Source organism: Puma concolor, chromosome A2 (assembly GCF_028749965.1).
Source record: "Puma concolor isolate L17-30 chromosome A2, mPumCon1.1.hap2, whole genome shotgun sequence".
Classification (NCBI taxonomy): Eukaryota; Metazoa; Chordata; class Mammalia; order Carnivora; family Felidae; genus Puma; species Puma concolor.
Genome location: NC_141668.1, coordinates 43,219,792 through 43,236,836, shown reverse-complemented (window position 1 = coordinate 43,236,836; position 17,045 = coordinate 43,219,792). Strand labels below are relative to the sequence as shown.

The following is a 17,045-nucleotide window of genomic DNA, read 5'->3' as shown; positions in this document are numbered from 1 at the left end:
CTTCCAAGTGTTGATTAACATCCATGTGTGGCCATACATGGGATAGATGAGCAGAGGAGAAGAGGACATCAGTATAGTTGGAAGGTCTGAGGAACGGTGAGGTAGGGTGTAGGAGACTGTAATCACTGAAGGTTCATCAGCAAACATTTCTTGAGGGCCTATTACATGTCAGGCATGAATGGTGCCGAGGAAGACCAGGATGGGGTCCAACTGCAAGAAGCGGGGAAGTGGGAAGTGAAGGTGGATGTCACAAATGCCCAAATGTGTCAATTTGTGAATTAATGAAAGAGTAGAAGAATCATAGTCTAAAAGTAGTATGCGAAGAGAAATTTTGAAGTGTTTGGGAGGTAAAGAAGTTCAGGACAGACATCAATGGAGTACAATGAATCTCCTCGTATCAAATTTAATTTTTGATGTTCAATAGAGAGATTTTGATGTTTAAGAAGCATTGGCTTCTGCTACTTTGTAATATTTAATAACTGCTTTTCTTTAATATAAACCATTTAAAAATTTAAATATTGGTTCTCTGAATATAACTTAAAAAGTCTAGGTATGGAAATGTAAAATTATCAATATATAAATTATAATGTGATAAGTACATAAAAGACTTCTTCCTCTTAATGAAAGATTTGCTATAGTCCTTTAGATATTAATTCTTTTCATATCCTTATTCACCACTTGGAAAAGTAAAAAAGGAGATTAAAGCTGTGTAAATTTTGAGAATAATCTATTGAGTGAAGAAAATATGTCTGTAGTTCCACTGGGTTTTAAAAACAATATGTTCAGAAAGCACAATTTGTTTTCCCTCACTTTGGAATATGAAACATTTTCATTAATTAAATTAGAAAAGAAAAAAAACCTGATACTAAGAACCATTAAAATGTGATGCTAGGGGCCATTAATAGCAGGGTTCGTAACAACTAAAACAGCCCTTTCCAGTAACATGTATAACATCCTTTGATTGTTCTTATTTCTTCATTATAATAAATGCGTAAAAGAAGTGGCCCTTCAGCCAGATAACCTGAAGTAGAGAACTTGACTTTAATCCTTCTTGCCACTGCCTTGTGGTTAGACCTTGGCCTTTTCTCTCCCTGTAAAAATAAGAATATTTACATCATTGTATCATTTGTGAATGAAATCAGAATGTGTGTGAATATGTTTTGAAATAGTAACTGTAAATATACAATATTTAGAGTGTCTTTATTGAGTAAATGCTTTCAAATTTTTGTGTTTTTAGCCCTCTATCAATTTTATCTGTGACACACATAATATTTCTTTTGTTGAAAAGGATCTTAGAAGGAGCAAATACTCATTTACTTGTATTACCTTTAATCTACAATGCCTTGATTCTATTCTTACATAAATGTAATAAGCCGTGATCTTTACCTAACTTGAGAGGTTGCAGTTTTCACAGGGAAGACACTTCTGATGATTTTTAAAATATTTACATAATTTAGGCCAAACTGTATAGTCTAACTACTAATAATCATGTGATTACAGCATGCATTTCTTTTCTTTACTTCTTTAACTTAATAGTTAAAATGAATTTTTTTATTTAAAGAAAGAAATTCCAAGAGAAAACCATGGTTACTATTTTTCAGGACTTTAGACATAGCTCAAGGGCACATTTAAATCATTATTGTGTCTTTAGTGACCAAAATAAATACATAAACTGAAATGTCAAAAGTATAAACAACTAGCATTTGAAGTCAGGCAGATCTAGTTCAAATTATTAGGTGATGGTCTGACCACTTTGTATCTCAGTTTCCCTATATCTAAAGTAGGAATAATAGTTATTTTCTACTCAATCATTTAATATCTACTGAACTCATATTCCCAGAAGGTGCTATAAACAAGACATGTCCCTGACACTCCATAGCTTACCCTCTAGTAGGAGAGGCAGATAATAAACATAAATACATAACAAAAATAATTCCACAAAAGTGGTAAATGCAATGGAGAAAATAAATCAGAGTAATAGGATGGAAAGTGACTGGGGTGAGGCAGAGAGGAAGGGTGTGGCCACCAAATCAGGGAAATCTTTGAGGAGGTAGTACTTTCCAGCTCACACTCATTTAATTAATGAGGAGCCAGGAGCCAGATATGGGTAGATCTAGAGGAGGAGTTTCTAGGACGTAGAAAGTTCTTGAAAAAGAAAGGAATTTGGTCTTTTTTTTTTCCCCACAGAAAAGAACTATGAGGTTAGAGCCTAGTGAAAAAAAGGGAGAGTATTGTGATATTTGTGGATATTAGGAAGGGCAAGCAGAGTCCAGATTATTTAGGGCCTAGTAGATATGATAAAGAATTTGGATATTATTCTATTATTGCAATGGAAGATACAAACTAGCTCTGCATAAGGAATTAACAATGCATAATTTACATTAAAAAATCCCTTTATAAATAAATTACTAAAACTAATAAGATAGTTGAGTAAATTTGCAATAATCTTTTATGTTCCTACATACCAGTAGTAGTTTAAAAATAGTTAAAAAGAGGGGCGCCTGGGTGGCGCAGTCGGTTAAGCGTCCGACTTCAGCCAGGTCACGATCTTGCGGTCCGTGAGTTCGAGCCCCGCGTCAGGCTCTGGGCTGATGGCTCAGAGCCTGGAGCTTGTTTCCGATTCTCTGTCTCCCTCTCTCTCTGACCCTCCCCCGTTCATGCTCTGTCTCTCCCTGTCCCAAAAATAAATCAACGTTGAAAAAAAAAATTAAAAAAAAAATAGTTAAAAAGATATTATATGTGAAAGTAGCAACGACAACAATACAAAGGAATAAATCAATCAGTTTAAATTTTTGTATGGAAGCACATTATAAACATTTTTGGAGAATATTAAAGTAGGCCTAAATTAATGAAGATCTACCATGTTCACAAATAGAAAGGCTCAATAACACAAAGATGTCAATTCTCTCCAAAATATGTGATAAATTCAGTACAATTCCAATAAAAATCTCAAGAGGATCTTTTTTAAATTGTTTTTCTTTAATGTATTTTTGAGAGGCGGGGTGTGGTACAGAGAGAGAGAGGGAGGCACAGAATCTGAAGCAGGCTCCAGGCTCCAAGTTGTCAGCATAGAACTTGATGTGAGGCTCGAACTTACAAACTGCAAGATCATGACCTGAGCCGAAGTCAGATGCTTAACCGACTAAGCCACCTAGGAGCCCCTCAAGAGGACTTTTTTTTTCTCTTTGTGGAGCTTGACAATCTGATCATAAAATGTATATGTAATAACAAGGGGCCAAATTAGCCAAATCACTTAGCCAAGCCAAGTTAATTTTTAACTTATCTACCAGATATCAACACTTACAATTAAGACAGTCTGATATTGGGAGAGAAATAGCCAAACTAGTAGAAGAGAATAAAGTGCTCCAAAATAGACCTACATCTCCATAAAAAGCTGATATATTACAAGAGTGGCATTATAGGTCAGTGGGGAAAGAACGGGCAAATAATTAAGAATGGGCTAAGACTTTTGGTTATCCACATTAAAAAAAAATCAATCTAGATAATTTAAAGGCAAAATGATGAAAACAATACTTTTTAGAAGAAAATATGGGAGAACATCTTTATAAACACAGAGTAGGGAATGATTTCTTGAGACCAAAAAGCATAAGCCCAAATGAAAATATATATCTAATTACATTAATATTAAACATTTATGTACATCCAAGATATCCTAAAGTGCAAAGATGAGCCATAAGTGAGGAAAAGATATTAACAAGCCAAAAAGAGTTATTTTTCCAGAAAATACTAAACAAACAACAAAAAGCCTATGAATCAAGGCAACAACAGATGTTCGCGAGGATGTGGAGAAAGAGGATCTCTTTTGCACTGCTGGTGGGAATGCAAACTGGTTCAGCCACTCTGGAAAACAGTATGGAGGTTCCTCAAAAAATTAAAAATAGAACTACCCTATGACCCAGCAATTGCACTACTACGTTTTTATCCAAGGGATACAGGTGTGCTGTTTTGAAGGCGCACATGCACCCCAATGTTTATAGCAGCACTATCAACAATAGCCAAAGTATGGAAAGAGCCCAAATGTCCATTGATGGATGGATGGATAAAGAAGATGTTGTATATATACACATGGAGTATTACTCAGCAGTCAAAAAGAATGAAATCTTTCCATTTGCAACTACGTGGATGGAACCAGAGGGTATTATTCTAAGCGAAATTAGTCAGAGAAAGACAAATATCATATAACTTCACTCATATGAAGACTTTAAGATACAAAACAGATGAGCACAAGGGAAGGGAAGCAAAAATAATATAAAAACAAGGAGGGAGACAAAACATAAGAGACTCAAATATAGAGAACAAACACAGGGTTGCTGGAGGGGTTGTGGGAGGGGTGATGGGCTAAATGGGTAAGAGGCATCAAGGAATCTACTCCTGAAATCATTGTTGTACCATATGCTAACTAACTTGGATGTAAATTATAAAAAATAAATAAATTATTAGATTAAAAAAATAATCTCTTTACCCAAGGTGGGGGACCTATGAATCAACAAGAAAAAATCAAATAGCTGCATGGCAAAGGACATAGAGTTGAAATTCACAGAAAAGGAAAACTGAAAAGCCAAGAAACACATGAAATAATGGTCAAGATCAGGAGTGATAGGAAAAGTGAATACAGACTAGAATGGCAAAATCTAAAAAGTATCTGACAGTTAGGGAGGCCCTGCAGTAGTAGGCATGCTCATGCACTGCCGACTGAAGTTAAAAATTGTGACAATAATTTTGAACAGTAATTTATTTTTAATATCTGGCAATAATATTGAAACATTTATCGAAATGATCCTCTAATTCCTAGGTATATTGCTCTAGATAAAATTTTGCATGTGTATATAAGGAGACATAAAAAATTTATGGCATTGTGGTGCATGGGTGGTTCAGTCAGTTAAGTGTCTGACTCTTGATTTCAGCTCAGGTCATGATCTCATGGTTCATGAGATCAAGCCCTGCATTGGGCTCTGCGCTGAGATTCTCTGTCTCCCTCTCTCTCTGACCTTCCCCAGCTCTCTCTCTCTCAAAAATAAATAAAAATACAACATTAAAAAATATTTATGGCATCACAGAATCTTTGGGATGAAATATTTGAAATGAGCTAAACATCCATTAACAGGATAATGGATACACAAATTGCAAGTATATTCATACAATATAATACAGCTGTGAAAATCAATGAAGTACAGCTATTACTGACATGAATCTCATAAAAAGGATACTGAGCAGAAAAATAAACAATTGCAGAAAGATATAGTTAAAAAATTTATGTAAAACAATATATTGTTATGGATATATATGTAGATGTAATAAAAGTACATACATTTCATGGGAATGAAAAACATTAAAATCAGGATAGTTTTGTCCCTGGGGAGCGGAACGTGAATGGAATTAAGAAGGGACACACAGGAGACTTCAAGTATAGGATTATATATTTCTTTAAGCTAGGTAGTGGGTACATAGTCATCTGTTTTATTCATTACTTTTTTGTAAACTGGAAATATTTTATAACACAAGTTTTAAAAGAAGAAAAGTAATTCTAGCTTATAAACTGAAGAATGAACTACCAGGGGGTAAGAATGGAAAAAAAGGTGACATGTTAGGTAACAGTCGCTGTACTCTAGGAAGAGTAGACTTGAGTATCTAGCACAGCTTCTGGTAGCTGGTAGGTGTTTAACAAGTTGTAACTATTGTGGTGGTTGCTGTCATCATCAATCGTCATCAGTGTAAAGATTAAAAGACATGAAGAAAGATAAACTAATATTTGGAGTAGTTAAATTGCACTATGTGCTTTATGCATCTTTTTTAGTCTTGACTAGAATCCGGTTATAAAGAATCTAAGCCTCACAGAAGCCAAGGCTGGAAGGCACAAAGACTATGTAAATTTCTAATGCCTTCTTTTCCAATGTTGTTTAAACCACACACTCTTCTCCCTCCTCTCCAACACACACACACACACACACACACACACACACACACACACACACACACACACCCCTTTCCTGTCGAGCAGTGAGAAAAATTCAAACATTTTTACTTTGGAGCATAAGTAGCATATTTGGAGTTAAATATTAATAATTTGATACACTAAACACTTGGGTGGTGCCTGATTACAGAATACTTTTGGAACTCTCAATTTTTCATCTGATCTTCCTGACAACTCTGAGGAAGGCAGCGCAGTTGATTATTCCTGTTTTACAGATGAGTAAATCAAAATCCAGAGAGGCTAAAGCAGAAGTTACTAACTTGGAAGGGCGCCTGGGTGGCTAAGTCGATTAAGTGCAGGATTTTAGCTCAGGTCATGATCTCATGGTTCATGGGTTTGAGCCCCTGGTTGGGCTTTGTGATGTTCACGAAATTCTATGTCAAATACTTTATGATTAAATGGTCATTTTTCTAGGTAGAGGGTCAGCTTTACTTGTATTTTTAAAAGGCCCATTACTTCCCAAAAAGGTTTAAAAGAATATTGGGTTAAATGATTTGCCTAAGATCACATGGTCCTATAGGAGCCAAGACCCCAAGCAATTTCTTCCTACTCTACATTCAGAATTCTTTTTACTCCAACCTATAGCATCAAAATTCAGAGAGATTATTAGCGAAATACTGTTTGTAATGTCTACTGAATGCTAAGATGGAAGTGTTATTAAATATACTAAAACATCTAACTTGGAAGGAATAGTTTTGGTTTGTTCAGCCTTTAGGCAGTCACTCTGTAAATGACTCCGTAATCTACATGGTGTTGCTTTTCAGCTGAACAAGTCGAGAACTGTTGTCTTCACAAGCCCTTGAGCAGACTTGCTAAATAAGAAAGGAATCTGATACAGTAATTATATAACGTATTTTACAATTCTGAGTAATCTGTAAAGATTAATTGTTGAGACACAGTTTGATCTCCTGGTGGAAAGGGTACCATGGGCTGAGAATGGGATTTTCATTTCTCCTGGACAAGAGTTACTTGTCTCAGGGTCTCCTTGCTCTTGGCTGTAAAAGGATTAAGGTGGATGGCTTCTCAATCCTTCCAGCTCTAACACTGTATAAATTCAGATGGAATTTAAAATAGGAAGCTACTGAGTGGCTCAGACAATTGAGATTGAGCATCTGACTCTTGATTTCTGCTCAGGTCAGATCCCAGGGTCTTAAGGTCCAGCGCCTATGTCTGGCTCTCCATTGAGTATGGATCCTCAAGATTTCTGTCTCCCTCTGCCCCTCTTCGAGATCATGCCTGCTCTAATATAACAAATAGGAAGGCAGACAGGAGTTCTGTGTATGAACTTCTCACACACGGTCTGTTAATGTTATTTTCCCAATAAGAAAGGTCTTCAGGGCCCCAGGTGGGTGGGTCACTGATCATTAGCCCCAAGTGTTCGAGGATCCACTAGGGCCCTCATGAGGGCAAGCTTGCAGTCTCCATCAGGGTGACGTGAAAGCGAGCGAAGAGCAAGCTACAGAAGGCCAAAAGGGCAGTGGGATTTCAAACACAAGGCCTCTTAATCCTATATTAAAGAAGGAAGGAAGGCAAGAAAGTCCAAGTACCACGGGTTCCAAAAGATCAGCTTAAACAGGATGGCTTGTGCGAGCGTTGGGGGTGGGGCTTCGGTCCCGAGGCGGCTGGAGGACGGCCGGAGGACGGCTGGAGCGGAGCCGCACCTCCTGCCGCATCCCGGCCTCCAGGGCTGGGGTGTGACTGAGAAAAAGCCAGCCACCCATGGGAACCTCCGCGCCCGTCAAAGCCACGTGACGGAGAGCCGGGGCGGGCCGAGGCGTGTCCTCTCCGCCCCGCGCGCAGGCGCGCTGTACGGGCGCTGAAATTCAAATTTGAACGGCCGCAGGAGGCCGAATCTGACACTGGAGGCTGAGGGATAGAGGAGAGTAGTTTGGGAGAGTTCTCCCCGCCCCGGCCTTCTGGTTCTCTTCAAGTGACACACTGAATCGGGACTCACTTTTCTTTTACTGAATTTGAACCACCGTTTCCGTCGTCTCGCAATCAACACGCGAACTCCGGGGCGATGGACCCGTTTACCGAGGTGAGAAAATTTGCGGGCGCAGCCTGCCATCCCGGCTCTCAGCCCCTACCCACCCTTCCCACCTTCTGCCGACCTCTGGGCCCACCGGGCCGAGGGCGCGTGCGCGCGCGTGCGCAGCGTGTGTGTGCGGGACGCGGCTGGGAGAACCGTGGGAGAGAAGGGGCTGGAGGGCGCACGTCGCCTACTCTGCGGCTGCTGTTCGTCCGCGGTTTACTTATTGCTGTCCGGCAGTGAAGCTCAGGGAGGGACGTTTTGAGTCTGTCCTTTTAGGCGTTACCGGAGAGCCCTCTGCCAGCCCCGATTGTTGTAACGCCCTGTGAAATGGAGCCCCGTCCCTTCCGAGAGTGAGGTTGGGGCCTGGGCGGAACTGGTCCTGCTGGAAGGGAAAGCGAGGATAAGGTGTAGGGTGGAGTCGGGTGCCTGAATGACTCAGTGCTGTGTGCAGTCGCCGCCTGCAAATGGAATGTGATTTGCGGGGTTCAGGTCGCCCGCAGAGGTGTTATGCATGTAAAAGATACTGTTAATGAAATGACGGCAAATTGTTAAATAAGCCAATACTGAAACCATTGCATCCGTTCCTATAGAGTGAATACATTCTTCAGATTTGATTGCTCAGCTAAGTAGGGAAGAAATTTAATCCCCGAGATTGACACTTGGATGGAAAGGAAAAAGTGCTGGCCGAATATATACAAACAAAATTAATAGCCGACAATGTAAAAAACCAGAGTAAAGAAATAAAACTCTGTGTGTGTTTTTGGAGCATAACATTACAGTGACAGTTTTTAACTTCTCTTTTGTCCTTTGGAAATTGAATATGGATTAATTACATCATGTGTCAATTATTTCTCTAGCTTTGGTCAATCTTGTTAAGAATGTACATGGACACACTCAGCAGTTTAGTGTAGACCACTCGTCCACTCCCTTTTCTTACAGGACAGTTCCTGTTCCTTTAGGTTGTGCAAGTTTCAAACTGCTATTTTTTTGAGTTGCTGCGGAGTGGGCCTAAAGATGTCTCTACACTACATTCAAAACTTAAATGCTATGGAGAGTAGAAATACTTTTTTGGGGGGAACCTCTATTTACAGTTCCATAAATCTTAAGATAAAGTTTCAACAATTACAGTTTACTTGTATTCAAACATAACAGTATTTTTGTTTCAAATTCTCAATCATCTAGGGAAAACACATTAATTTGTTAAACTTACTTAAAGATCTGACAGAAAACCCAGAACACATTTTTGTATTAGCCTGAAAAAATAAGGCTGATCATGCAGCATGTATTTTTCTCATACTTTGAAGTTAAAAAGGATAGATTATTTTGTTAGTAATCTAGAATAGTCTTCCTTAAAAAATTAGCCTTATGTGTCTTGAATATTCCTGTTAGTCTCCTAAGTAACTGACAGGAACAAAGCATTTTGAAAGTTGGCTGAAAATTGTACTTCATTTTACTTAACAATGCCATTCTTAAGCTAGTGCAAATTTCAGTTGAAAGAAACTTTTATTTGAAACAAACCTTTTGTTTTAGAGTGTGCTCAGAAATATGTATGGTTTATATTATGAAAAGTCAGATCAGTTGCAGTTGGAATAAACAGCTTTGACTGTTTTCCTTAATTGGTAATGAGGGAACTATTTGAAATGGTTTCAGGGACTAGGTGCTTAATTATAGCATTCATAACATTCTTGCACAGGGAAGTGAACTGGTGCAGTTCTTTGTCTGAAAAGGACTGAAACTAAGTTAAAATGACTTTCTCAACCAGAGTTCTTTATCAGAACCACAGAACACAGAAAATGATTTGAGAGGCTATTTTGTTAATTTTCCCAAAGGTGACTCATCACCATGCCATCCTATAAGCATAGGAGAAATGTTAATTCATTACATTCATGTCAGGGCATTAGGGCTAATTCTCTTGATAACTCTGGTTGAGAAAGCCACAACCATCCTAAAGTTTCTTTTCTAAAACAAGGCTGTGCATTGCTTCTCCCTGCTGTCACCAGTGCTGTTTGGCACACTCTTCCTCTCCCTGTCTCTTCCACCTGGCAAACTGATGTAACCTCCAGCTCGGACTTGGATTTCCCTTCTTCAGGGGGCAGATCACCTTTTGCAGTGCTTTCCCTGCACTGTTCTTACCTGTTGAATATATTTCCTGCCAGAATGTGAGCTTCATGAATGCAGGCCTGTTCTTTCCTATTCAGAGGGATGTTTCCCTAACATCAAGCACATCCAGTAACATTCTGCTGAAATAATAAAGAGAGCCATTCAGTGCAAATTATTTTACAAACAAATAACTATGTACAACAGTAACTATTAGAACGTTTTAGCCATATTCTTTCCTTTCTTGTAGAAAATTTCAAATTACTCAAGTGTAATGATTCTTCATAGATTCATCACCCAGCAACACACGACCGTATTGTTTCACTGTACTCCCCTCTAATCCCTCCCACTGAATTATTTGGAAGCAAATTCTAGAGATTATATAATTTCATACACACACACACACACACACACATATATATGTGTGTGTGTGTGTATATATATATATACACATATACATATATATATATATATATCATTAAACACTAAGGACTTAAAAAAATCATAGTGCCATTATCATATCTAAAAAATCAACAATTCCTTAATATCATCAAATATTCTGTCAATATTCAGATTTCCTTAAGTGTCATGGTTTTGCAGTTTGTTTGAATCAGGATCTAGGCAGGGTCCACAGGGCAATGTCTTTCTATATTCTTCCTGGAAGAACCAGAAATAAAGAAGCCATCTTGGTTCATGGATGAACAAGCAGTTAAGGCAGATGTTTATTGTTTATTATTATGATCAGCTAATAACATTTAAAAAGTTATGTTGATATGAAGTTAGTGCTCCTGACAATAAGTTCTTAAAAAAGAGACATTGGGTTTAATCAAAAGACAGTTTATAGCCAAGTGGTTAAGAGCTCAAACTCTGGAGTCTGGGTTTGAATCCTGACTTACCACTTAGCTATGAGACTTATGGCTTGTTTTTTAACCTGTGCCTGGGTTCCTTCATCTGTGAAAACAGTAGTAAAAACAGAACCTGCCAAGCAAAATTTTGAAAATGAAATGAGATTTTGTGTGCAGACACTGAAAGTACTTACATAAATATTGGTGCTGTTGTGCTTGCCATTAGGTGAATGTAAAACCATAAACTTAATGCTCATAACATTAGCGTTAGCCTCTTAGTTTGAAGATCTCATGGGGGATGGCCATTCCCTAAGACCGTCATAGGGAACCCCATGGCTGGCCGTGCTGAGTCAGAGCTTTCTGTGTAGGACCCTTAAAAGAGAAAAGCTACAGTTAAAATACTCTGTAAAACATCTTCTCTTGTGCAATAAATAAATGAACATGCTGTTAAATTTCTCTTATTTTTCAGAATTAAATGAAAATCTCTGTATTGACCTCGGAAAGGATGCTGCTAGAGCATATTGAAAATAATGAGTTAGTTTATATTGAGCCTCTTGTTTAAGAAGGCAGGGAAATAAGCAATACCTCCTAAAAAGATTTTTGTCTAACGATTTGAGGTGTATGTGTGGCAGAAATTGCTTAAGGACTGTAAGCTTCAGTTATTTTAGATTCATCCACATGGAATGTCTTATTTCCTGGTTTCGTTAGTTATTGCAGTTTTTTTTAATGCCTTTATTATTTAAAGCAGGAGGTGTGATATTTGAAGGAATATACTTTATAAATAAAGAACCCTTGGATTCCTGATGCATTATTATAGGGACTTAGACTTATTGAGCTGTTGAGTTTTTGTCCCTTAGATACATTTCTTTTAAATTAATCTTTGGCCTTTATTTTATAGATTAGGGAACTTCTGCTTACCTATTTTAATAGATTTTGAAATCTTTGAATCTAATGTAGACAATAGAGTACTTGTATATGTTTGAATGGCAGAGCTGCATTCTTTTGTGACCAACCTCTTGCTCATAGTAACTGAAAACATACTGACTCACAAGTATTCTAACTGATGGGAATGGAATGTGAACATGTACATGAACGAAGAAAATTAGGCTAGTTTTTTTTATCTGGGTAGTGATATATTTTATTATGGGGGAATATATATATATATATATATATATATATATATATATATATGAATTGGTGTAACAATACTGCTTTTGAGTTTGTTGAAGACTTTTATTTAAAGGGTAAATGTCTTGTGTTTTGGAAGGCATTTGGTTCATAAATTACTTACAGTGATACAGCATTTAGGTTTAGTGTCACTCTTTGAATGAGAAATCATTCCTAAGAAAAGTGGAGAGTTGTGCCTTCCTCTAAATTTAGCTCCATTTCTTTTGCACATTCAGAGGAATTTTAATCTTTTTTAATGTTTATTTATTTTTGAGAGAGAGAGAGAGAGAGAGAGAACATGAGTGGGGTAGAGAGACAGGGAAATACAGAATCTGAAGCAGGCTCCAGGCTCTGAGCTGTCAGCACAGAGACCAACACGGGGTTCAAACTCACTAACTGAGATCATGACCTGAGCCAAAGCTCGGCACTTAAGCAACTGAGCCACCCAGGCGCCTCACTCAGAGGAATTTTAAAGAATAATTATTCTATTTTTAATTAAGCAATTAAAAAGGTCAAATGGGAATGTAATTCCTTAGTCTGTGCTAACTACTGTATCTGTGTGTGCAGGGCAGTGTATAAACTCCAGCCAATAATTCTCATATCTCCTTTAGTTGTATACTTTTGAAAGAGAAAGAATTGTTTTATAGGATCTTGTGTTTGTTCAACTACACTGTTTCAAATAGAAGCATTAATTGATTCAGGGTAAGAAAAGAGTAATCCTGATTTTATGGAATGGTTAAGATATCAACTCAAGATTATTTTATTATGTATTGATATTCAATTAAATAAAATGTGGGATTTTTTTAGCTTGGCTTTTTTTTTTTTTCTATCATCTTAGGAGATGTCAGGTTTTCAAAGAACTAAAATATGTCCATTATCTTTTGCTGTTTACCATTATACCAAATCTTAGTGGCTGTATTAGCTTTGTTGCTATAACAAATTATCATACTCTTAGTGGCTTAAAATCACCTATAGTTATTATCTTCTGAAGATCATAAGGCTGATGGATTTTACAGGGTTAAGATCAAGGTGTTGGCAGGATTGTGTTCCTTCTGGAGGCTCTAGAGGAGAATCTGTTTCCTTACCTTTTCTAACTTCTAGAGGCCACCTGCATTTTTTGGCTTGTAGCCCCTTCCTCTATCTCCAGAGCCACCAATCACATCACTCCAAGCTCTGCTTCTGTTGTCACATCTTCTCTGACCTTCCTGACTTTTCTCTCAGAAGGACAATTGTGATTACATTAGGCCCACCTAAATAATGCAGGATAATCTTTTCATCTCAAGATTCTTCATCACATCCGCCAAGCCCCTTTTGTCAAGTAAAGTAATACATTCACAGGTTCAGGGAATTAGGAAATGAACATCTTTGGGGACTGTTATTCTCCCTACCAAAGTGCTTAAAACAACCACCACGTTAGTTCCTGATTCAGTGGCTCAGCAATTTGTGTTGGGCTCAGCTAGGCTGTGCTTCTGGTGGTGTCCCCAGAGGTCATACAGGAGTCTGCAGTGATCTGGCAAATTAGCTGGGACTGGATGCTCTAACATGGCCTTATTCATCGGTCCGGTGGTTGATGCCAGCTCTCAGCTGGGCCAGGTGTCTCTAGCAGGCTTGTGCAGTCTTGGGCAGGTGTCTCTACACCTCATGGCACCGTTCCAAGAGAGTGCAAAGAGAAACCACAAGACCTCTGGGGCCTGTGGTTGGAAGTCATGCCGTATCACTTCTGCCACATTCTGTTGGTCAAAGTAAATCATAAGGCCAGCCCAGTTTGAGGGTGTGGAAATAGATTCTACCTTTTGATGAAAAGCAGAAAAAATTTCTGGTTATTTTAAATCTCATAAACCAACTTTACACATTTTATTCATATTACATCTGTAATAGTTAAAAAAAAAATTAGTGTTTTTCGAGAGAGAGAGAGCAGGCAGGGGAGGGGCAGAGAGAGAGGGAGAGAGAGAGAGAATCGCAAGGAGGCCCTGCAATGTCAATGCGGAGCTTGACGTGGGGCTCAAACTCATGAACCATGAGATCGTGACCTGAGCTGAAATCAGGAGTTGGACACTTATCTGACCGAGCCACCCAGGCATCCATGTAATGATTTTGACATTGGGGTGCTTCTTTGGTGAATTTTAACTTATTTACTTAGGATCCCATTTTTGAAATGTATTTAACTTATCCTACATGGCAATTAGTGATTTTAGAAGGTGCCTCAAGTTTTGTGAACTTTTGACTAAACTTGTGTTTTAATGCTGATATATATGTAGAAACTGCTTGAACGAACCCGTGCCAGGCGAGAGAATCTTCAGAGAAAGATGGCTGAGAGGCCCACAGCAGCAGCAAGGTCTGCCATGCATGCTAAGAGAACCAGAGAGCCACTTTCTGAAGCAAGTAACCAACAGCCTCTACCTGGTAGTGAAGGTAAAAGACTTTGTGGGGAAAAGTAAAATTTGCATCTTTTAAAGGAGATCAGCCCCAAACATTTTATAGTGCATGTAGAAAAACCAAGGTCTTTGGGAGACAAATATATAATAGCCTCTGGGGAAAGATCAGCCTTCTGTTCTATTTTAGGTCTGTTATATTAGGCCTAGAACTACCAGGCCAGAGCAGAGTATCTAATAAATACTTCAAATTAATTGGTTGAACTTTATTTTCCTCAACCTAAGGTTATTTAAAACCCCCAAGGGAAGAAAAGTAAAGGAGCAGGGGAACACTTAATTACACAGTGGTGGCATGGACTTTATCCACCCCAACGATGCCAGAATAGCTGACCACCCAGTTCAGATAGTGTCTCTGGCATGAGTAGGGCAGCGAAAGGCTTACCTGCTCACAGATGCTTGATATTTAGTGAGTATTCTCATCCTCTGTCAGTTGAACCAGCTCTCTAGAGCTAGGCTCGATGTATAGGTTGTTAATTTAAGAACCAGTGAATTAAACAAAAACAAATAAATACACACAAATAAACAAACCTAAACTCACCTAGAAATTTAACTTATTCTTTCCTAAATACTGGCATCCCCAGCCTGCATCAGTAAGCTGGCTGCTTTAGTGTTTTCCTAGAGTGTGGAATAGTCTGGAGATAATAATTTTCCTTAGTATAAATTTAAAAATACAAATAGAAAAAGAGCATTACAGAAGGCAAAATCAATATTACAAGAGATGGGGGCATGGAGCAGGCTCACAGTTACTTTGTAAGCTAACCATAGAATAGGAATTTATTTTCATATGTTTATACATTTTGAAGGAAGGAATACCATATATATCACATATATATGGTATACATATTACACACGTGATTTGTTACACATGCATGGTATATATATTACACATATGTGACCTATATGTCAGACATACATGGTATTTATTGTATATATATATTGTGTGTATGATACATATATATTGCATGTATATGGTATGGTTCACGAAAGATTGTTTTAAAAACAGAAAGCCTGTTTCTACCCTTAGCTGTGTTGCTTTAGGCAGGTAACATAATTGCTCTGCGTTTGGTTTTCCTTATCTAAAAATGAGGTAATTGGGCTGTGTGATCTTTGAAATCATTCAAAACATTTGCTTATTATATGTGTATGCACTTTTCATTTCCTAGCGTCTTAAGACTACATAAAGTATCAGGCATATGTCTGGAGAATATTATTTGAATATCTTTTCATTCAGGTGTTTTAAACTAGAAATTATATATTTGCTGAAAAAGAAATCTTTCATATCAGATTTCTAAGTCACTAAAAGTAGAATTTTACATATTTCTTGTTGCAAGGAAAATCATTTAAAGAGTCTAGAGAAACATGATGTTTTTAAAATAATTTGTCATGTACCTACTGCAAGTTTTTTAGGCTATGAGAAATGGCGGACTTCTGAATGTTTTTTTTGGGGGGGTGTCCTTTTTAATCTAGAGAAATCTTGTACAAAACCATCACCATCAAAAAAACGCTGTTCTGACAACGCTGAAGTAGAAGTTTCTAACTTGGAAAATGAAAAGCCAGTAGAGTCAGCTTCTGCAAAAGCCTGTCCTCCAAGTCCTCTGCCTCCTCGGGCACAGCCACAGATGCCAGCTCCTGTCAGTGATCCCGAGGCTGTCCCGGCACCGCTGCCGGGCGTGAGGACAGGGCTTAACTCAAGACTGGAAGCGAGGGCAGGCTCCTCAGTGAAAACACGAATGCAAAGACTGGCGGAGCAGCGGCGCCATTGGGATAATAATGACATGACAGGTATGAATTAGAGGGATGGCATGGTCCTTCAAATCTGTTGCAAGAAGACTCAACTTGGTAGGTTGAAAATCTGATTTATTGGTTAACACACGAAAGATAAACGCTTCTGTTTTATCTATCTCCTGAGTATCCGTTGCCTACAAATGGTTTGTATATCAATAGCATATTTATAAGTTGGTTGTGTTCTCGTTGAAGTGGGTGCTGATGAGGTTCTTAGACCAGCTCACAAAAGCGTGGTCTTATGACAGAATCATCTTATATTTTCAATAAAAAACAATAGAGAACAAACTTACCTTGGCATTATTAGCCTTGCTGATCTTCAGCTCTATATGCAAGAAATCTCATTTGATGGATTAACTAATTAAATAAATTTGAGTGGCTAAAGTATGCAGTACTATTTAATAGAGGGGAGAGAACACTTACACACTTACTGAGCACCTATAAAGCATGTTATGCTAAGGTGCTGGAACCCAGTGAAGTGACCCATCTCATACTCAGATGGAGAGTGTCACATCAAATTAGCCGTCATGCAGCAGGATTATGTGTTCTATGATCAATTTTGTCTCCTATCTTCTTACAAAAAAAAAAAGCCTTGAGATGACTTACAAAAACAACTATATTACAAAACAAGAAAAATAAGGAAATTCCAGGGTGAAGGGAAGGAAAAACAAAGAAGGGAAGGGTAAAATTATTTTATT

General features: G+C 38.0%; 2 protein-coding genes across 6 annotated transcripts in view; one reads left to right on the top strand and one right to left on the bottom strand.

Annotated features, from left to right (window-relative positions):
• Nucleotides 1-8,075, bottom strand: part of MATCAP2 (microtubule associated tyrosine carboxypeptidase 2) — a 76,315-nt gene extending 68,240 nt beyond the window's left edge. The window contains exons 1-3 of the mRNA XM_086692647.1: nucleotides 7,947-8,075; nucleotides 7,654-7,656; nucleotides 1,022-1,091 (exon numbers count right to left, since the gene is read on the bottom strand). Coding sequence (XP_086548773.1) covers nucleotides 1,022-1,091; nucleotides 7,654-7,656; nucleotides 7,947-8,060 — 187 coding nt within the window. The 5' untranslated portion in view covers nucleotides 8,061-8,075. The remainder of the gene's footprint in view (nucleotides 1-1,021; nucleotides 1,092-7,653; nucleotides 7,657-7,946) is intronic.
• ANLN (anillin, actin binding protein) overlaps nucleotides 7,787-17,045 on the top strand; it is a 47,378-nt gene continuing 38,119 nt past the window's right edge. For 2 of the 5 annotated variants that reach the window (XM_086692581.1, XM_086692576.1), the window contains exons 1-3: nucleotides 7,790-8,030; nucleotides 14,392-14,545; nucleotides 16,033-16,347. In XM_086692581.1, the coding sequence (XP_086548707.1) occupies nucleotides 8,013-8,030; nucleotides 14,392-14,545; nucleotides 16,033-16,347 (487 nt within the window). In that variant the 5' untranslated portion in view covers nucleotides 7,790-8,012. Of the gene's footprint in view, nucleotides 8,031-14,391; nucleotides 14,546-16,032; nucleotides 16,348-17,045 lie in introns of all 5 variants that reach the window. The other 3 variants (XM_086692604.1, XM_086692591.1, XM_025929479.2) reach the window with 3 other exon arrangements.